The 21,200-nt window shown below is 49.5% G+C and overlaps 2 protein-coding genes across 3 annotated transcripts in view; one reads left to right on the top strand and one right to left on the bottom strand.

The window, feature by feature from the left end:
- The window catches only part of FANK1 (fibronectin type III and ankyrin repeat domains 1), a 69,068-nt gene extending 68,659 nt beyond the window's left edge, over positions 1 to 409 (bottom strand). The window contains exon 1 of the mRNA XM_066239939.1: positions 355 to 409. Coding sequence (XP_066096036.1) covers positions 355 to 367 — 13 coding nt within the window. The 5' untranslated portion in view covers positions 368 to 409. The remainder of the gene's footprint in view (positions 1 to 354) is intronic.
- Positions 410 to 500: 91 nt separating this feature from the next.
- DHX32 (DEAH-box helicase 32 (putative)) overlaps positions 501 to 21,200 on the top strand; it is a 63,682-nt gene continuing 42,982 nt past the window's right edge. The window contains exons 1-3 of one of the 2 annotated variants that reach the window (XM_066239926.1): positions 501 to 776; positions 5,878 to 6,385; positions 13,901 to 14,094. In XM_066239926.1, the coding sequence (XP_066096023.1) occupies positions 6,110 to 6,385; positions 13,901 to 14,094 (470 nt within the window). In that variant the 5' untranslated portion in view covers positions 501 to 776; positions 5,878 to 6,109. Of the gene's footprint in view, positions 1,258 to 5,877; positions 6,386 to 13,900; positions 14,095 to 21,200 lie in introns of both variants that reach the window. The other variant, XM_066239928.1, reaches the window with a different exon arrangement.

Below are 21,200 nucleotides of genomic sequence, written 5' to 3'. Positions count from 1 at the left end.
TTGGGGGAGAGGGACGGCGTCTCTAATGAATGCAAGACCCAACCGCGGTGCAAGTTCAACTGCTGACATTTTAGAAGCAGGGTGCTACTTACAGTTAATGAACCAAACTAACCAAAATAACAACTTCGACAGCGGATGTGCCCGAGTCTCCGGGAGGGACGCCCGTTCGCCTCCCGAGCCCCCGCGCTCCGCAGACTCCCTCGCACGGTGCGGCCCCCTCTCTGTCCGAAAGAGAAAGGCGCCGGGGTGGGGGTTGGGGGGCACTGTATTTTCAGGTCAAAAGTGCAAAAAGCAGACGGGGCGCCCCCGCGCCCGGAGCCCCTGCTCCCCGCCCCCCGCCTGGCGGCCCCTTACTCTGGGGCTCCATGGTCAGCCGCTCCTGAGCCACCGGCCGAGCCCGGGACCGCCCCTCCTAACGCCTCCGCTCCGCGGCCCGCGTCGCTCGCGTTGCCCTGACAACCGGGCCGGGGCGGGGCCAGGGACGGCGAGAGGGAGGGACCAAAAGCGGCGAGGAACGCCGGCCGGCGCGAGGGCCGCACGTCGCCGGGGGCAGCGAGCCAGGGGCGGCCGGGTCCCGGGCCGCAGACTCGGCCCCGGAGGCCGATTGGTGGGCCGCGGACTTCTTGTCCCCGGAGCGGCCCGTGCCCCGACCTCGGCGCGGGGACCTGCGAGCCCCGGCGCTGTCCCAGCCGCGCGTCCGGCGAGCCGGGCCTGCCCCGCGGGGAAGGGCGGCGGGGCCTGGGCCGCCCGCCCCGGACCCCGAGCCGCCGCTGCAGGTAAAGGCCGGGCCCGCGCACCTGTTGCGGCCGACGGGGCTCCGCGCGCCGCTGCCTCCGCCCGGGGGCCTTTCCCCGCCCCGCCGCCCCGGCCCCGCCGGAGCGGCGAGCCTCGCCCACCCGCCCGGCCGGCAGGGGGACCCCTCGGGGCCGGGGCGGCGCCCGGAGGGAGCCGAGCGCACGCGGCCGGCCTGGCTCGGGGGCGCCGGGCCCGGGAGCGTCCCCTGGCCCCACGTTGCCCCGTCATCCCACGTATCCAGTTTCAGGAGCCGGGCCGGGCCGGGCCAGGGCTTTCCGGTTGGGTTAGTTTTTTGTGTGTTTTGTTTCAATCCTCCCGGTTTTCGGTTTTATTGCGGAATCAGCCCACGTGGTTTGCACCCCAACTCCGCAGGGCTGCTCCGTGTAGCGTGAGCCCACACCACGGTCTTCCCTGCGGCAGGCCGCGCGAAGGAGGCTGTAGGATCGCCAGGGACTTTCTCTGGTAGGTTGTAAACATGCAGACGGGCAGGGCAGTGTCACCGGTTAAAAAAAGCCGAGCCGCCAGGAGAGAGACGAAAACGCCTGCGGAGAACGGGGACGGAGGGGGGGGGGGGGGCGGGACTTGTGCGGATTGAAGCGCTCCATCAACTCCCGCCCCGGCTGCCCCGGGCTGTACTTAAGGCAGATGGGAAGAGCACAGCCCTTTCTGGGTCATGGAAGTGATTACTCATTCTTTGCCACCATAGAGATTTCCACTCCATAGATGACAAGGACACCGAGAATTACTTGCCTCTTAGGAAGAGAATCAGAGGTTAATTGTACCAGAGAAGCATATACAGGAGGGGGCAAAAGTAGGTTGACAGTTGGGAATGGGCAAAAGTTTTTTCTTGTATTATTTTCCACACGAACCACTGTAAACCTGTTTTTGGCTTCCACCCTGTATTCTATGATGGAAACGGACATTATATTCCACCAAATTAGGCTTTCTCCTCTCAGACAGTATGGGGACTTTTCCAGATTGTCAAAGCAGAAAGCTTTATGTGTGGCTATTGACAAGCACGTGATACATACAGAACCGATCAATTCATCAGCTGCAATATTAAGTAATGAGTTCTGGTTGGAAAGTATACACTTGTGGTACCTTACCCAGCTGTTCCTGATATATATGTAAAGGGGGGGGGTGATGCATTTTTACACAGTATTTATCTGAGATCAATAGGACTTCTGTAGTACGCTTTCAGATCATTAGCAAAGTCATGAATTGGTCTTTTTCTCGGAGAAACGGTGATGCTCACTAGTAATATCTTAACCAAAAATGACAAGATAGTGATAAAAACCTAGCATTTTATTAACACAATAAAAAGAAGTAGGGTTACATTTACCCAAACAATAAGGATTAGGCAAATGACGACTTAAAAAGAAGGGCAAGAAAAAGAAACAACATTGCCGATCTCCATGCTAGAGTAACAGGACTGGAAAATGTGGTAGTTGCTGGCAGATGCGACTTTTGGAGAAGGGAGCCATGTGTTAGGGAAGTACTGTACAGTCTTCGAGAAGTGGGTTTACCAGTAGCTGTGAAGCTGATATTGCTTGGAATATTTTAGGTAATAAGTGACTTTGGCAACTGTGAAAAGCAACATTTAAATTTAGAGGACAGTGTACTTAAAGGAAGAAATGACCAGTCAGGAAAAAGAAGGGAGGGGGGCTGGAAAAAGCCCAGGAATGTCTAAAGCAGGGACAAGATTCAGTTTGTCTTTCTCTCTGCAGCACCTAGGACAGGGTAGTACTTGTTTAATGTATCCGGAATGAGTGAGAAGGGCTTTAGAGAAATTGCTTCAGATACAGGGATGTGCCTTATTATTGGAAGAAATACCCTGAGGTCAGAAAGTTGCTCAAGCCCCAGGGGTTGAGATGACTAGTAAAGGTATCGGTTTTCCCGTTTGGGGGTTTTCTGCCATTGTGCTTTCTATTTTCCACTGGCATGTTCAGGATGTTATTGGTGGTCAAGTGAAAAAACAAGTGTTCATTTAAAAAAAAAAAAGTTTCTAAGCTCTTCACTGGACAGAATAGTTACCTTATTGTTTACTTCGCTGATGCTTTAACTAAATGTTGCAAACCAAAGAAAGCACTATCACCAAGGAGTAACAAGGTAGCAACGCAGAGACAGAGGTAGCCTTTCTTCTTATTTAAATCTCTTGGCCACCTCAGAATTCAAAGTAAAAATAACTCTAATGTTGTTTAATGCAAGCAGAATCGTTTTTTTTTGAAAAAGCAAACAAATATGTTTGTTTCCTAGCCTTACTATATCACAAGTTGAAAAAAGTTTTTATTTTTGTTGTTGAATTTTTATATTCTGTTTTTACCAGAGCGAAGGTACTTCTTTCTCTTTCTTGGTTACTTTCTGAAAGTCATAGAGTGCAGTCAAATGTTGAAAACCATAAGATTTTCATTTTTGCTGTGTTTTCTTTTTGTCCTCTAGACCTGTCATGCTTTGCACTCAGATTGTCGGATTCAGGAATACCCATCCTTCAGCCCTTTGACCTCTGCGTAGTATAATCGGGCTGCAGAACTGTGCGGCCCACCACCCTTTCTGAGAGGTCCGCCAGGGTGAGGCTAATGCCTGTTAAGGGCACCTGTCTCCTCCCAAGGGCACAGTTCAGCACTTCACTCTATGCTGTACTGTCTTGTCGTTTTTGCTCATTTTCTGTGGATGGGTCTTGTGCCTCTGCTTAAACATTTTAGGAGCTAAGTCCATGATTTAGGCTTATTCTGATTTTGTTTGTTTGTTGTTGTTGTTCTAGCTCACAGTGGGTTTTCACTGTGTACCTGATAATCATAGAAAGCGGACAAGCCTTTCATCAGGGATGGTTGAATTAATTTCTAGCTATGCCACCATGGGAAAGTCAGGAGCTATTATTCCTTGTTGATAACTGAGGATAATAAATCCTACAGTGGTTTCTAATAGTCAAGTTTTGAGAATCAAAATAAATGAAATGTGATTATAACTATGAATGAAAATATGTTGTGTATTGTAAAGAACTCCTTAAGTGTAAAGGGCTGTCACTGATTTGGGCATACAACAAACCTTTATTGAGCATCCACACTGTGTTGGGTCCTTCCTGGGTTCTGGGGTTGCTATTTAAGGGAATAGGAAATGGCATGTGGAGTGTATGTGAGGGCAGGAGGGCTTCCCTGGCAGAGCAACAGCTTGGGCAAAGGCACAGAGGCACCGAGAACAGCTCTCAGCAGTAGCTCGTTGCAGCTGAAGCAGAGAGAACTTATGTTTCAGCTATTATTGGACCTTACCCATGTGCTCAGATATCTAGCTAGATTGTATCAATAAGCCAAATTAAACTTATATGTAGGGAATGGGGTGTTATTATGATACACAAGCATTGGTTGAGCTTGGGAAGTCTTTCTGTATATAAGTCTAAATTTTTTAAATTACCATAGAATCTAGGATTCTTAAAAAAATGATTATTCAAGTTGCATTTGGTATGAACCAATATTGAGGTAAAAATGAATTATTTTATTTGAGTGGTTTTAAAAGCTAACTAAATTGATTTGCTTTCTTAAACAAATCAATGTCAACTTGTTAGAAGTCTGGAAATAAAGTTTTTAAAATAAATTCTGAATTTTTACCTTATTTGAGAAAGGTTTAAGTAGACACTAGGAACCAAATAGAATATGCTTTTGGGAGCTCTTAGCCAATTAAAGGCAGGCAAAAAGATAACCTTCTAAAGTCAAAAGTCCCAGTAAAGTTCATTGGTTCAGTTAAAGTGTAATTGAAGTAGACCATGCTTGGGAGATTAAATTTCATATTAAATACCTTACTAAGTCCATGTAGGTGATTATTACAGCTATGTTTTTCAAAGTTTAAATATTTTTCTTTCCATAAAAGAGCTACACGTTTTCTGTCTGATGATACTTTTTTCTACACCGCCCTATGTGAGTTTTTGAATGTTCTGTCTTGCTATTGTTGGTCCTGTCCTCAAAGTCCCTTCTGTGTGAGCGTGAGTCTAGGGCCTAGATTATTGTTCAGGCCCTGAGAGGCTCTCAACATGGGTTTTCTGAGGGGCTGACTGTCTCCCTGGAGCCTGGCAATAGAGCAGGGGTTTCCATTGCTTAGTATTAGAAGCTGGCCCTCTGAGCCACTAACTCTGAGAAGCTAAAGTCAGCCACTACCTCTAGCAACCTAAAGTCACAGTTACAATAGATGGAGTGCTATCAAAAGAGTAATTTAAGGAACAAAATATCATGGACTGTATTTTAGGATTTGTTCTTTTCAACCTGAGTTTTTTCTGTCTTTTTAGTGTTCACCTGGTAAATGTGTAAGGGGCTTATTTCCATCAATATGATTGGATGTTTAAAATTGCTAGTTATTAGAGGAGGAAGGTCCCTTCCCTGTCACAGAGGGAAGGAGTCTCTGGTGTCAGTGTTGTCCTTTCTTAGGTAACTTCTCTCCTTCGTTTAAGTTAAATGTTGGCTTTCGCTGCCTCTTGAATCTGACATGTTGGGCTCAAGACCCTGGAATCCCAAAAAGTAGGCTTGAGATTTCTGGCTTCATGAAACCAACCAAAGACCTTGTTACTTAGGGGTACAAGCTAGCCCTAGCCGCAGGCAGGGTGCTGGCTCCCTTCCCGCACTTGACTCAAACGGGCACAAGCAAAGTACAAGGAAGTTTTAAAAAAATGCTCCTTTAAACGAGAGGAGTTCTTTATTAAAAACAAACAAGAACAGACGGTCTCGTAGTCAGTGTTAAGGGGCACTCACCGGACACTCCCCATTTCCCCTTTGATAAGGTCCAGCGTCTCTTACGGGGCTCAGGGCCCACATGCCTGTGCCTCCCCTGCTGCTTTCTGTTCCCTGCCAGGACCCTGGGGCCCGCGACAGGGGTCAGGCAGAGAGCAGCAGGGCCGGTGGGGAATCACTTCCCAAACTGCCCAGGAGAAGATGGCAGCCGACCAGACTGCAAGAGCTGCCCTAACCTTTTCCTGGGCTTCTGAGCAGAAGGTGGACATGACAGTCGCCAGCTCACAGAAGTAGTGCTGTCTTGAGTGTTTGTGCTCTTTCTTGTGAATGTTGTATGTGCACCTGATTTTCCTTTTCTGCTTGTTTTTAGCGTGGTGTCCTGACAATGTTGACCTGCTGAGGACCAGCTACGTGAGCGGTGCCAAGTGACGCGGTGGGGGACACGGGGACAGCTGGAGGATTGGCTGTGAGCCCTGCCCTGACGTCCGTGAGGCCGGGGTCCGGGCGTCCGAGTCCTCCCAGCGGCCCCACCATCTGCAGGGCGGCCGGGAGAACCGGGACTAGAGCGCCGGCCGCTCGGCGCCAGCAGCACTCTGGACGAGATGGAGGCCGCGGCGCTGGACTGCCCAGACTCCCTGTCTGGGAAACGCTACTTCCCGGAGTCTCTGGATTCCAGTGATGGCGAGGGGGGCGTGGCCTGCGAGGACCTGGAACTGAACCCTTTTGATGGATTGCCATACTCCTCACGTTACTACAAACTTCTGAAAGAGAGAGAAGCTCTTCCAATATGGAAAGAAAAATACTCCTTTATGGAGAATCTGCTTCAAAATCAAATTGTGATCATTTCCGGTGACGCTAAGTGTGGCAAGAGCTCCCAGGTGAGTGGTCGCTGCAAGCACCATGCGCTCTGTATGCATAGGTATTTGGCACAACACCCCTCCGGGCAAGTCCGTCTGCCACTTCCTTAGGACAGACTTTAGTTGTGCCCTGCACGCAGGAAGCCACGGCCCCCTGGCGTCACATGCGGGGATGGGCACAGAACCTTTCCCACCACTGGTGATTTGGTTTGATAACTGGTAAGGCAGTTACTGGTTTGTTCTTTATTGTGAAGTCACTATTTCTCCCGTTATTTAAAAGACATGGGGGGACACTCTGAGACTATAAAGTGTGCCTGTCATCACCCACCGTTCACCTCCTAGGTTGGGCCGCCTTTAAGGATTCTTCCCTCGGACGTTACCATACTGGTGGCAACCACATGGTCAGTGTTCTTGTTCCGACACCCTTCGCCACTGAACATTTAGAATTCTTCTACAAAACTGTTTCTCTTCTTCATTATTTATTCATTTATGTATATCAGTGTGGACTCATAATTCTTATTTTATTTGATGGTTTATAATTCATTACTAAGCCCATTTATTTTGTGGCTTACTTTGCCCCTGATGGGGCCAGTGGGAACCCCTTCAAGATGACTATGTCTTTCTCAGATGTCCCCATCATTCTGTGGACACTTCTTTGCTTCCTGGCCCAGGAAGATGTTACAGGCTCATCCAGTGTGCCCCAGTCCCTGTCTTGGAAACAGTCGCTTTTGTCAAGGGCTCCAGTTCCTTTTAGTGGAGAACTGTGTTTAGAAACCAAGATCTGGAACTGAGTGTGCCCACTGCCGTTGGTTTATCACTGTGTTCGGCCCTCTCGGTAGAGCCAGGAAGTGTGTGTGTGTGTGTCTGTGTCTGTGTGTGTACACACACATCGCTGTCTACTACCCACCACTCTAACTCTATTTCTGTTTCTCCTTTTCTCTGTGTATTTCTCTCTTGGTGTTTCTATGTTATCTGTTTCTATCACCTGTGCACGGTTTTCACACCACAAGTTCATACTGACACCGGATTCCAGCTCAGCACTGCCGGGCCTGCCGCCTTCCCTGTACTTGTAACTCCCCTCTCCACTGAGGGAAACTGAGTCTCCTCTTTCACAGTAGCTTTCTTTCATCTTAGAATACTCAATGTAGTTTCAGAATTGTTAACCAATACTTACTTAAAAACTTTAAAAGTTTTTAAAATATATACCCCTTCTTGAGTTTTCTTTTAGAATTTGTGATTTTTAAGGGCAAGAATTAAATACGGGGTGGACAAAAGTAGGTTTACAGTTGTCTATATGGAAAATAATGCAATAATTAATGCAAAAATAAACTGTTTCACATACAACTGTGAACCTACTTTTGCCCTGTGTTTATGGAATGCAATATGTTAATACCTAGCAATGGTTTCTCTTGTGTCTAACTTTCTGGTGATTTTAGTAAGTGATCCTGCTTTCCATGAAGGGGAGGCCCTTCGGGGCGTCTCCGTGGTGGGAGAGGTCAGAACAGGACTGCGTGGTGAGAACTTGGCCTGCACTGATGTCAATAGTGGGAGCACTGGTGGTTTTCTTCATTCTGGGAGCAACTGGGTAATTTTTTCTTCTGTTTCTGTTCTGTTTATTTAACAACTAGACCATTTTAAAAAGAGCTTCCAAGACTGTTTTCTTGTTCTTCAGAGTTTAAACCTTTCAGACCAAGCCTCACAGAGGCCGTGTTTCTGGGGACCCTCAGACCCCCGTCTCTTTGGTGCGGGGGGGAACTCAGGCTGTTTTGTGACTGGCCCAGGAAAAGAGGACAGCTCTTCTTATTTGTAGAGCCTTTCCCTCTAACATTTTTTGGGGTGGGTTTATGAAAAAGCCTGGAAGAAAATGACATATTTTTAGAATTACCTATTTTGCTTACTTCTCGCTGACATTCGTCCTAAAATCTCTCCTGAAACGGGCGGGTTAGTAAGGTGACCACAGTGTTCCCAAGATCAAACCAAAAGGAAGAAGCTGTGTAGAGCACCTCCCCTCATCCACAGAGTAAACGCGTCCACCGTGTTCTGCTGGTAGATTCTACCTGTGTTCTCTCGGTGCCAGGGTATGTAGGAATCGTGCCAGCCAGGAAGTGTGACCTGGCTGGGGACCACGCCTCCCTGCTGGGTTCCGGTGCATCCGTTCACATTGGGCGGACTCAGGGGCACGCCAGGCACAGGCCCTGCGGGATCTTGTTGGAGGAATTCCTGCATTCAGGGGAATCGGAGGGTCTACAGGGTCCTTTCAAGTGTTGGGTCCCATGGCTCTGGACTGGCATGAGTGAGTGGACCTTGGCACTAGCCCCAGGCTCGGTGGTCCGGAGGAGGAGTCAGGCCGTGCTGGACAGTCACGATGTAGAAGAGGCTTGGGCGCCTTTGGGACCAGGATGTATGTCGCAGCAGCCGGGCCTTACTTCACTTACTCTGAAGTCCACTAGGTGAGGTCTCTACCAGTGGGTGGGAAGTGTCACTATGGGGGTGTCCTCTTGCCACAGTGGCAGTGCTGAGACTGCACATGCTGCTGCTGCCGCCGCCGCTTCCTTGGGTCTGGTGTGGACCTCCTGAGGCCCTGGGCCAGAGCTCCCCCGGAAGCCAGCAGCCAGGGCCCGTACATGTCGCCTGGATTGGTAGTGGAGAGTCTTTGCTTTGCTTTCTGAGTCTACAACTTGTGGAGCTTCGGTTACTGGGTTGATAAGGCCTTGATGCCGCTCGATACTGGTCGCCGGAGGGCTCCTCTTACCTCTCCCATGGCAGGCTGGCCAGTGCCCTGGTGCTGCCCCTCGGGCAGGAGGCAGAGCCCGATGCACGTCCCTGTGCACAGTCCCTGTCCACGCTCACGCCGTCCCTGGTCACGCTCACGCCGTCCCTGTCCACGCTCACGCCGTCCCTGTCCACGCTCACGCCGCCCGCTGGCTTGCACACCCGAGGGCAGGCGGGTCACACTGCGCAGCCTCGAACACTGCTGTTAGGCTGGAACGTGGGTTAAGAAAGTATAAAAAAATGGTCTGGTGAGTTCAGAATGAAAATATTCGAAATCATGATTTCTAGTAGGCAGAGTTTCCAGGCTAAATATAAATATAAATATATATAAATTTGTGTCTCTATTGCCAAAACTCCAAACTCAGTTGTTTTGTAAATATGTTTACTTTTTTTCATGTGATGAAGGAGTAGTTTCCTGTTTTTTTCACCAAGTTGTAGCCTTTGCTGAATACTAAGTGCTGTGCGAGTCTGTGGGGACACAGGAAGAGCGTGTCCAGAACAGGCTCCGAATCGGGGCACAGGATGGGACAGTCTGGCGTAAGTGCAGATACAGAAGGTCCCTGCCAGCCGTCGTGTTGATGGCCCTTGAAGTTATGAGACGTCCACGCCCCAGCATGTGCTGCGTCGGCTGTTCTTCAGCCAGGACTTTGTGTTGCCGAGGCATCAGACTTCAGGGTACTTAGGTTGTGACAGATTTGCCAGAGCCATGGACATGCAGCAAAAAGGGCAGGTGACTGTCCTTCCCTCCCCGTTGGGCTTGCACTGTAAGTGTCCCTGCGTGACAAGGACTGACAGGCCCAGGACAGTAGGTGTGGTTGAGCTACCCACGAGCTCTCTGCGGTTAGTGGTGACTTGTGCTCAACTGTTTACCCGGCTGTTGACAGTTCAGCAGACTTCCCTCTGTAAGCACAGTGTGCATGTGTTTGGTCTTCCACTGGTCACCTTAGTGGCTATTTAGAAGGGAGGGCTGCTCTCGTTCCTAAGTTACTCTGCCCTGTGCGTGAAGTGATTTGCTCCGTCGTGGAGGAGGGCAGAGGGGAGCGGAGGCTGTCAGGCTGCTGCACGTACTGCGCTGCGGGCTGCGAGCTTAAACCATCTAAACAGGCTCTAAGATCCTAGTTTTGCAGAATTTCTGTGTTGCGTAAACAGGAATAAATGAGATGCAGTCAAAACCCAAACCAGAAGCTCGGGAGTATGGCCCACAATCACTGGGCTGACGTAGCACTCAGAGGTTGATAGCAGCCACTCTGGACGTGAGAGCAATAACCGGGCTGAGCGTGCGCAGTGTGTTAGTGACACTGGGTGGTGTGTTTCAGTGACAGTCCTAACTATAGTATGTCATCGCACTGTCCCAACACTGCCTTTAGGCTAGAAAGAGTAATAAAAATGTCAACTGCTGAGAATCTTGTGGCTTCAGTTACCGCCTTTGTATAAAGATGCTTGAAGCAGCTGTGGCCTGGTGGGAGTCGAGCTAGACGAAGCACTGGGAGATGGATCGGCTTGGGCCGTGCGGTTACTGACGGCCTTCTAAGACTGCTTCCTCGTGTAAAATGAGGGTGTGCATGTGGACGTCCCTGGCTCGATCCTCGGTCAGGGCACACATGGGAAACAACCATCTGCTTCTCCACCCCGTGCCCTCTCCCTTCTCTTCTCATCCCACAGCCAGTGGCTAGATTGGTTCAAGCGTGGCCTGGGACGTGGCCTGGGATGCTGAACTCGGTTGATTTGAGCATCAGCCTCAGGTGGGAGTTACTGGGCAGATCCCGGCTGGAGTGTGGGAGTCAGTCTCACTATCTCCCTTTCTCGCACTTAAAAAAAAAAAGATGAGGGTGTGGCCTCCATGCCTTCCCGAGACCCCTTTCAGCTCGAAGGGCTGCGACTTCTATGTCCACCCCTAGCTCTGGCCCTCTCTCTAGTTCCTGGGCTGTTTTTTCAGGTGATCTTAGGATAACCATACCTGATGTCCTCCAGTCACAATGGCCCTCACAGGCTTGCTTTCTCCTTTCTTTTACTAATGGCATTGTTACCTTTGTGTTTTAATCTCGGCATCTGCTTCTTCTGAAACACATGGGTCTGCAGAGCACTCCTCCCCCCTCCTCCCCATCTGGTCACCTGGCTCTGGAACCGCTCTCGGTGCGGAGTCCTGAGTCCTGAGTCCACGCCTCTGTCTCCTTCCCCTTCGATCCCTGTGATGTCCGTGCGCGGGCAGCCCTCCGTCCAGACACCTGTTACGTGTGTGCCCGGTCCTCTGTTAAAACTGAGCACAAACGTGAGCCACACACGCAGTGTACGCCGCTCCCGTCCAGTGTGCAGACAGAGACCCAAACAGCTTTAACATCGTTTCCACAAGAATGGCATTTGAGGTCTTGGCTAGGGACCCTTGTAAAAGGGAATCAAGCTAAATGGTGGGGAATTGACAAGAATATAAAACGACCAGCGAGGCAGTGAGGAAGATGGAAAATTGTATATGAATTCCCAGTTTGGCGATCTGGTGGCTGTGAAGCAATTCAAGGTGGAGTGCAGAATCACAGAACCTAAAAGTAGTTTTAGAAAGTACAAGGAGTTCATTTGTTCCTTCAGCAAACGCTGACTAAGTTCTGGGATCTGTGGTGGCTGAGACAGGGAGGCTCTGTTCTCCGGGAGCGCCTGGCCCCGAGGGGGTGAGCATCAGGAGAGACCAGCAGGTGCAGGAAGTGTGATCCATGGTGGTCGTCCAAGTGCCCTCAGGAGACCCTGGCCAGGGGTGCACCAGCCCCGGGAGGAAAGGGCTCAGGAGCTCAGGCTTGAAGGGTAACTCTCAGCGTTCAACCCATTTCACAGGGAAGGAAAATGAAGCTTAGACACTTGTGACTTACAGGGAGCAAACTGGTGGCAAGCCAGGTTGAGAACTCCTGCCTGGGGCCCCGCTGGGGCCCTGTTGTGTCCATATGGTGCCTTGATCTAGTCCCGATGTTCTGAGCACAGTCTCTCAGCCGTTCACCTTCCACAGAACCAAGTGGACACTGCGTAAATATCACTGATTAGTTTTTAACCTGTTGACAAGGGGGGCACCTTTCTTAGTCAATGGGAGTTTGCTATCTACAGAAGTCATTCATTTTGGAGTTACTTATGATTTCTGGTAAGTTAGGTTTACTTTTCAAATTACAGTGAGGTTTAAAATCTAAGAATTCCATGATGGGCCTAGAAAATAGCAAAGATCAAGATAATTAAATATTAAAACTTAAATATCTTAAATCTGTTTTAAAAACACTCTGGGAATGATTTACTTAAGATATCACATAACAAAGCATAATTTATTACAGTGCATTAGGAGCATAGCATACAGATGAACTCAGTACTATCTATCATAATTCCCACACAACCGAATTTAATAAGATCAATCGATCCAGAATACATTTTCAATAAAAGAACTTTTAAAATAAATGACCCCACAGCACCCCTGGCATTGTCTCTCCAAACCTGGGAGATGCGCTGATCACCTCACCGGGCCCACTTCCTACTGTGGTTAGATGGCAAATGCCAGCCTGTCTAGCTCTTACTGCCAGGGAAAGGTTAAGTCGGCTGATCTGGTTATTTTATTATGAATGTTTAGACTTAAGTGTAAATGCCTTAATTTTGAGTCACTATCTTTTCATCTAAATGCTATTTAATGTTTACATTGCTTAAAACACAACAGTTAGTATGATGACTCATATTTTTGGTGGAGCTTTCTTGTCACCAGAAAAAAAAATAATGACTTGTAAATAGTCTTTTCAGAAACATAGCTGAGGTTAAAAATTTTTTTGCTTTTTATTCTTTTTTCTTTTTTGTATTTTTCTGAAGCTGGAAACGGGGAGAGACAGTCAGACAGACTCTCGCATGCGCCCGACCGGGATCCACCCAGCACGCCCACCAGGGGCGACGCTCTGCCCACCAGGGGGCGATGCTATGCCCCTCCGGGGCATCGCTCTGCCGCGACCAGAGCCACTCTAGCGCCTGGGGCAGAGGCCAAGGAGCCATCCCCAGCACCCGGGCCATCTTTGCTCCAATGGAGCCTCGGCTGCGGGAGGGGAAGAGAGAGACAGAGAGGAAGGAGGGGGGGTGGAGAAGCAAATGGGCGCTTCTCCTATGTGCCCTGGCGGGGACTCGAACCTGGGTCCCCTGCACGCCAGGCCGACGCTCTACTGCTGAGCCAACCGGCCAGGGCCTGCTTTTTATTCTTATCTTCCCATTTTTTCATTTGGGAGCCAAACTTTAATAGTCCCTGCTAACTTCTTTTTATTCTTTATTTAAATTACCATTTATTATTATTATTATTATTATTATTAAAGTGAGAGGAGAAAATATGGAGAGACAGACTCCTGCATGTGCTCCAATCAGGATCCACCCAGCAACCCCCAGCTAGGGCCAATGTTCATACCAACCGAGCCATCCTCAGCGTCTGGGGCCAACACTCAAACCAATCGAGCCACTGGCTGCAGGATCAGAAGGGGGGGGGGCAGGGGAGAGGGAGAGAAGCAGATGCTGGCTTCTCCTGTGTGCCCTGACCAGGGATTGAACCTGGCATGTCCACATGCTGGGCCGACACTCAATCCACTAAGCCCACTGGCCAGGGCTTTTATTCTTTATTGATTAGGGGTAACTGCATAAACACAGGTTCAGAGTGTCCCTGAGATGCATGCAGCCCACTGGTGGCTGGCTGGTGAAGGAAAACACTGTTTGTAAGTTGCACCCAGAGATGTTTCCTGGTGGGAGCTGATGTTGTCTCGTTTCTCTTTGTCCAAGGTCCCGCAGTGGTGTGCCGAATACTGCCTGTCCATCCACTACCAGCATGGGGGCGTGGTGTGCACACAGGCCCACAGGCAGACTGCCGTCCAGCTCGCCTTGCGGGTAGCAGACGAAATGGATGTTAACATTGGTCATGAAGTTGGCTACGTGATCCCTTTTGAGAACTGCTGTACCAGTGAAACAATCCTGAGGTTGGTCTGGGGGTTTCATCTGCTGTGCCTGGTGACTCTTGGCCTGTTTTTTAAAATCCTAAGTGGTGTCTTCCTGCATTCTGTGTTTCAAGCATCTATAATGTGTAATAATAGCAGGTCTCTGTTACCGCCTGTTCCTAGACGGGCCTCACTGGAAGCCCTGGTCTGAACTTCCGTGACTCCCCACAATCCTCAGGAAAGGTTCCGACGTATTAGGGTGGCCCACAGAGACCTTCAGTCTTATGCTTCTCAAACCCCACCTCGGGATGGGTCCGTGCACGTCATCTGCGTGCCAGCCAAGAGGACATGTGGTTCCCTTCACACATGCCAATCCCTCGGCTTGCAATGCCCGCGTCCCTTCCGGGCTTGGCTGATTCTTCCTACTCCGAGCAAGGGTCACCTACTCCCGGAAGGCTTCCTCGACCTCCCCTAGTGTAAATGAGAAAACCAAGCGGGTTTCTACAGAACTTGACCTCAGCTGTCGTCATGGCTGTTTAGATCGGTGTTATTCAGACTGTATTTTCAGAGTCTTGTGGGTCCCAAGAAGTCTCCTCAGGAGCTGCCACAGACTGTGGGAAAGGGACATCCCTCTCTTCTCTCTTTTTTGTTTTGGCTTCATTGTGAGGTTTCCTTTGCACAAAGGGTTCCAAGAGCTGACACAGAGGAAAGACGGGAAGGAGAAGAAGGCGAATTGGGAAAATCACTGCTCTGAGCCAGTGCTTCTCAAGCCGTTTTATATCATATCAGCCCACAGGAAAAATGGGGGCATCTCAGCACAACTCAGGGGACTGGTCCCGGCGGCCTGCAGCCCAGGATGACCGTTCCAAGGGCTTCAGTTGCCCGGCACGGCCTGACCACTCCAAGGGCTAAGGAGACAGTATGTTGGGGGCTGTGTGACTACACATCTATCATCCATCTGTGTGGCATACAATGAGGAAGCTGTTCCAGTGTACCAGGGACGGCACAGCGAGCACGGTATAGCAGAGTACGTGGCGGTACATCACAGCAGTACAGGACAGTACAGTACAGTATAGTACAGTGTGGTAGAGCACAGAGGAGTGTGGCAGTACAGCACAGCAGTACAGTACAGTATAGTACAGTGTGGTACAGCACAGAGGAGTGTGGCAGTACAGCAGTACAGTACAGTACAGTATAGTGTACAGTGTGGTAGAGCACAGAGGAGTGTGGCAGTACAGCAGTACAGTACAGTACAGTACAGTATAGTACAGTGTGGTAGAGCACAGAGGAGTGTGGCAGTACAGCACAGCAGTACAGTATAGTACAGTGTGGTAGAGCACAGAGGAGTGTGGCAGTACAGCAGTACAGTATAGTACAGTATAGTACAGTGTGGTAGAGCACAGAGGAGTGTGGCAGTACAGCACAGCAGTACAGTACAGTATAGTACAGTGTGGTAGAGCACAGAGTGTGGCAGTACAGCACAGCAGTACAGTATAGTACAGTGTGGTACAGCACAGAGGAGTGTGGCAGTACAGCACAGCAGTACAGTACAGTATAGTACAGTGTGGTAGAGCACAGAGGAGTGTGGCAGTACAGCACAGCAGTACAGTACAGTACAGTATAGTACAGTGTGGTAGAGCACAGAGGAGTGTGGCAGTACAGCACAGCAGTACAGTATAGTACAGTACAGTGTGGTAGAGCACAGAGGAGTGTGGCAGTACAGCACAGCAGTACAGTACAGTACAGTACAGTGTGGTAGAGCACAGAGGAGTGTGGCAGTACAGCACAGCAGTACAGTATAGTAGAGTACAGTGTGGTACAGCACAGAGGAGTGTGGCAGTACAGCACAGCAGTACAGTACAGTACAGTACAGTGTGGTAGAGCACAGAGGAGTGTGGCAGTACAGCACAGCAGTACAGTACAGTATAGTGTACAGTGTGGTAGAGCACAGAGGAGTGTGGCAGTACAGCAGTACAGTACAGTACAGTATAGTATAGTGTGGTAGAGCACAGAGGAGTATGGCAGTACAGCACAGCAGTACAGTACAGTATAGTACAGTGTGGTACAGCACAGAGGAGTGTGGCAGTACAGTACAGCACAGCAGTACAGTATAGTACAGTGTGGTAGAGCACAGAGGAGTGTGGCAGTACAGCACAGCAGTACAGTATAGTACAGTGTGGTAGAGCACAGAGGAGTGTGGCAGTACAGTACAGTACAGTATAGTACAGTGTGGTAGAGCACAGAGGAGTGTTGCAGTACAGCACAGCAGTACAGTATAGTATAGTACAGTGTGGTAGAGCACAGAGGAGTGTGGCAGTACAGCACAGCAGTACAGTATAGTACAGTGTGGTAGAGCACAGAGGAGTGTGGCAGTACAGCACAGCAGTACAGTACAGTATAGTACAGTGTGGTAGAGCACAGAGGAGTGTGGCAGTACAGTAGTACAGTATAGTACAGTATAGTACAGTGTGGTAGAGCACAGAGGAGTGTGGCAGTACAGCACAGCAGTACAGTATAGTACAGTGTGGTACAGCACAGAGGAGTGTGGCAGTACAGCAGTACAGTACAGTACAGTATAGTACAGTGTGGTACAGCACAGAGGAGTGTGGCAGTACAGCACAGCAGTACAGTACAGTATAGTACAGTGTGGTACAGCACAGAGGAGTGTGGCAGTACAGCAGTACAGTACAGTACAGTATAGTACAGTGTGGTACAGCACAGAGGAGTGTGGCAGCACAGCACAGCAGTACAGTACAGTATAGTACAGTGTGGTAGAGCACAGAGGAGTGTGGCAGTACAGCACAGCAGTACAGTACAGTATAGTACAGTGTGGTACAGCACAGAGGAGTGTGGCAGTACAGCACAGCAGTACAGTACAGTATAGTACAGTGTGGTACAGCACAGAGGAGTGTGGCAGTACAGCACAGCAGTACAGTACAGTATAGTACAGTGTGGTAGAGCACAGAGTAGTGTGGCAGTACAGCACAGCAGTACAGTACAGTATAGTACAGTGTGGTAGAGCACAGAGGAGTGTGGCAGTACAGCACAGCAGTACAGTATAGTACAGTGTGGTAGAGCACAGAGGAGTGTGGCAGTACAGCACAGCAGTACAGTACAGTACAGTATAGTACAGTGTGGTAGAGCACAGAGGAGTGTGGCAGTACAGCACAGCAGTACAGTATAGTACAGTGTGGTAGAGCACAGAGGAGTGTGGCAGTACAGCACAGCAGTACAGTACAGTATAGTACAGTGTGGTAGAGCACAGAGGAGTGTGGCAGTACAGCACAGCAGTACAGTATAGTACAGTGTGGTACAGCACAGAGGAGTGTGGCAGTACAGCACAGCAGTACAGTACAGTATAGTACAGTGTGGTACAGCACAAAGGAGTGTGGCGGTAGAGCACAGAGGACTGTGGCAGTACAGTACAGCACAGCAGTACAGTACAGTTTAGTGTGGTAGAGCACAGAGGACTGTGGCAGTACAGTACAGCACAGCAGTACAGTACAGTACAGTGTGGTAGAGCACAGAGGAGTGTGGCAGTACAGCACAGCAGTACAGTATAGTACAGTGTGGTACAGCACAGAGGAGTGTGGCAGTACAGCACAGCAGTACAGTACAGTATAGTACAGTGTGGTAGAGCACAGAGGAGTGTGGCAGTACAGCACAGCAGTACAGTACAGTACAGTACAGTGTGGTAGAGCACAGAGGAGTGTGGCAGTACAGCACAGCAGTACAGTACAGTACAGTACAGTGTGGTAGAGCACAGAGGAGTGTGGCAGTACAGCACAGCAGTACAGTACAGTACAGTACAGTGTGGTAGAGCACAGAGGAGTGTGGCAGTACAGCACAGCAGTACAGTATAGTATAGTACAGTGTGGTACAGCACAGAGGAGTGTGGCAGTACAGCACAGCAGTACAGTACAGTACAGTACAGTGTGGTAGAGCACAGAGGAGTGTGGCAGTACAGCACAGCAGTACAGTGTAGTGTACAGTGTGGTAGAGCACAGAGGAGTGTGGCAGTACAGCACAGAAGTACAGTACAGTATAGTACAGTGTGGTAGAGCACAGAGGAGTGTGGCAGTACAGCACAGCAGTACAGTACAGTATAGTACAGTGTGGTAGAGCACAGAGGAGTGTGGCAGTACAGCACAGCAGTACAGTACAGTATAGTACAGTGTGGTAGAGCACAGAGGAGTGTGGCAGTACAGCACAGCAGTACAGTACAGTATAGTGTACAGTGTGGTAGAGCACAGAGGAGTGTGGCAGTACAGTACAGTACAGTATAGTACAGTGTGGTACAGCACAGAGGAGTGTGGCAGTACAGCACAGCAGTACAGTACAGTATAGTACAGTGTGGTAGAGCACAGAGGAGTGTGGCAGTACAGCACAGCAGTACAGTACAGTACAGTATAGTATAGTGTGGTAGAGCACAGAGGAGTATGGCAGTACAGTAGTACAGTACAGTATAGTACAGTGTGGTACAGCACAGAGGAGTGTGGCAGTACAGCACAGCAGTACAGTACAGTATAGTACAGTGTGGTAGAGCACAGAGGAGTGTGGCAGTACAGTATAGTACAGTGTGGTAGAGCACAGAGTGTGGCAGTACAGCAGTACAGTATAGTACAGTGTGGTAGAGCACAGAGGAGTGTGGCAGTACAGTAGTACAGTATAGTACAGTATAGTACAGTGTGGTAGAGCACAGAGGAGTGTGGCAGTACAGCACAGCAGTACAGTATAGTACAGTGTGGTAGAGCACAGAGGAGTGTGGCAGTACAGCACAGCAGTACAGTATAGTACAGTGTGGTAGAGCACAGAGGAGTGTGGCAGTACAGCACAGCAGTACAGTATAGTACAGTGTGGTAGAGCACAGAGGAGTGTGGCAGTACAGTACAGCAGTACAGTATAGTACAGTGTGGTAGAGCACAAGGAGTGTGGCAGTACAGTAGTACAGTACAGTATAGTACAGTGTGGTAGAGCACAGAGGAGTGTGGCAGTACAGCACAGCAGTACAGTACAGTATAGTACAGTGTGGTACAGCACAGAGGAGTGTGGCAGTACAGCACAGCAGTACAGTACAGTATAGTACAGTGTGGTAGAGCACAGAGGAGTGTGGCAGTACAGCACAGCAGTACAGTACAGTATAGTACAGTGTGGTACAGCACAGAGGAGTGTAGCAGTACAGTATAGTACAGTGTGGTAGAGCACAGAGGAGTGTGGCAGTACAGCACAGCAGTACAGTACAGTATAGTACAGTGTGGTAGAGCACAGAGGAGTGTGGCAGTACAGCACAGCAGTACAGTATAGTACAGTACAGTGTGGTAGAGCACAGAGGAGTGTGGCAGTACAGCACAGCAGTACAGTACAGTACAGTACAGTGTGGTAGAGCACAGAGGAGTGTGGCAGTACAGCACAGCAGTACAGTATAGTATAGTACAGTGTGGTACAGCACAGAGGAGTGTGGCAGTACAGCACAGCAGTACAGTACAGTACAGTACAGTGTGGTAGAGCACAGAGGAGTGTGGCAGTACAGCACAGCAGTACAGTATAGTGTACAGTGTGGTAGAGCACAGAGGAGTGTGGCAGTACAGCACAGCAGTACAGTACAGTATAGTACAGTGTGGTAGAGCACAGAGGAGTGTGGCAGTACAGCACAGCAGTACAGTATAGTACAGTGTGGTAGAGCACAGAGGAGTGTGGCAGTACAGCACAGCAGTACAGTACAGTATAGTACAGTGTGGTAGAGCACAGAGGAGTGTGGCAGTACAGCACAGCAGTACAGAACAGTATAGTGTACAGTGTGGTAGAGCACAGAGGAGTGTGGCAGTACAGCATTACAGTACAGTACAGTATAGTACAGTGTGGTACAGCACAGAGGAGTGTGGCAGCACAGCACAGCAGTACAGTACAGTATAGTACAGTGTGGTAGAGCACAGAGGAGTGTGGCAGTACAGCACAGCAGTACAGTACAGTACAGTATAGTACAGTGTGGTAGAGCACAGAGGAGTGTGGCAGTACAGCACAGCAGTACAGTACAGTATAGTACAGTGTGGTACAGCACAGAGCAGTGTGGCAGTACAGCACAGCAGTACAGTACAGTATAGTACAGTGTGGTACAGCACAGAGGAGTGTGGCAGTACAGCAGTACAGTATAGTACAGTATAGTACAGTGTGGTAGAGCACAGAGTGTGGCAGTACAGCAGTACAGTATAGTACAGTGTGGTAGAGCACAGAGGAGTGTGGCAGTACAGCAGTACAGTATAGTACAGTATAATACAGTGTGGTAGAGCACAGAGGAGTGTGGCAGTACAGCACAGCAGTACAGTATAGTACAGTGTGGTAGAGCACAGAGGAGTGTGGCAGTACAACACAGCAGTACAGTATAGTACAGTGTGGTAGAGCACATAGGAGTGTGGCAGTACAGCACAGCAGTACAGTATAGTACAGTGTGGTAGAGCACAAGGAGTGTGGCAGTACAGTAGTACAGTACAGTATAGTACAGTGTGGTAGAGCACAGAGGAGTGTGGCAGTACAGCACAGCAGTACAGTACAGTATAGTACAGTGTGGTAGAGCACAGAGGAGTGTGGCAGTACAGCACAGCAGTACAGTACAGTATAGTACAGTGTGGTAGAGCACAGAGGAGTGTGGCAGTACAGCACAGCAGTACAGTACAGTATAGTACAGTGTGGTACAGCACAGAGGAGTGTGGCAGTACAGCACAGCACAGCAGTACAGTATAGTACAGTGTGGTAGAGCACAGAGGAGTGTGGCAGTACAGCACAGCAGTACAGTATAGTACAGTGTGGTAGAGCACAGAGGAGTGTGGCAGTACAGCAGTACAGTACAGTACAGTATAGTACAGTGTGGTAGAGCACAGAGGAGTGTTGCAGTACAGCACAGCAGTACAGTATAGTATAGTACAGTGTGGTAGAGCACAGAGGAGTGTGGCAGTACAGCACAGCAGTACAGTATAGTACAGTGTGGTAGAGCACAGAGGAGTGTGGCAGTACAGCACAGCAGTACAGTACAGTGTGGTAGAGCACAGAGGAGTGTGGCAGTACAGCACAGCAGTACAGTACAGTATAGTACAGTGTGGTAGAGCACAGAGGAGTGTGGCAGTACAGCACAGCAGTACAGTACAGTATAGTAC

The sequence above is a fragment of the Saccopteryx bilineata genome, chromosome 7 (genome assembly GCF_036850765.1).
Source record: "Saccopteryx bilineata isolate mSacBil1 chromosome 7, mSacBil1_pri_phased_curated, whole genome shotgun sequence".
NCBI classification, from domain to species: domain Eukaryota; kingdom Metazoa; phylum Chordata; class Mammalia; order Chiroptera; family Emballonuridae; genus Saccopteryx; species Saccopteryx bilineata.
The sequence above is the reverse complement of the archived record's forward strand: the minus strand, read 5'-3'. Positions and strand labels throughout refer to the sequence as shown.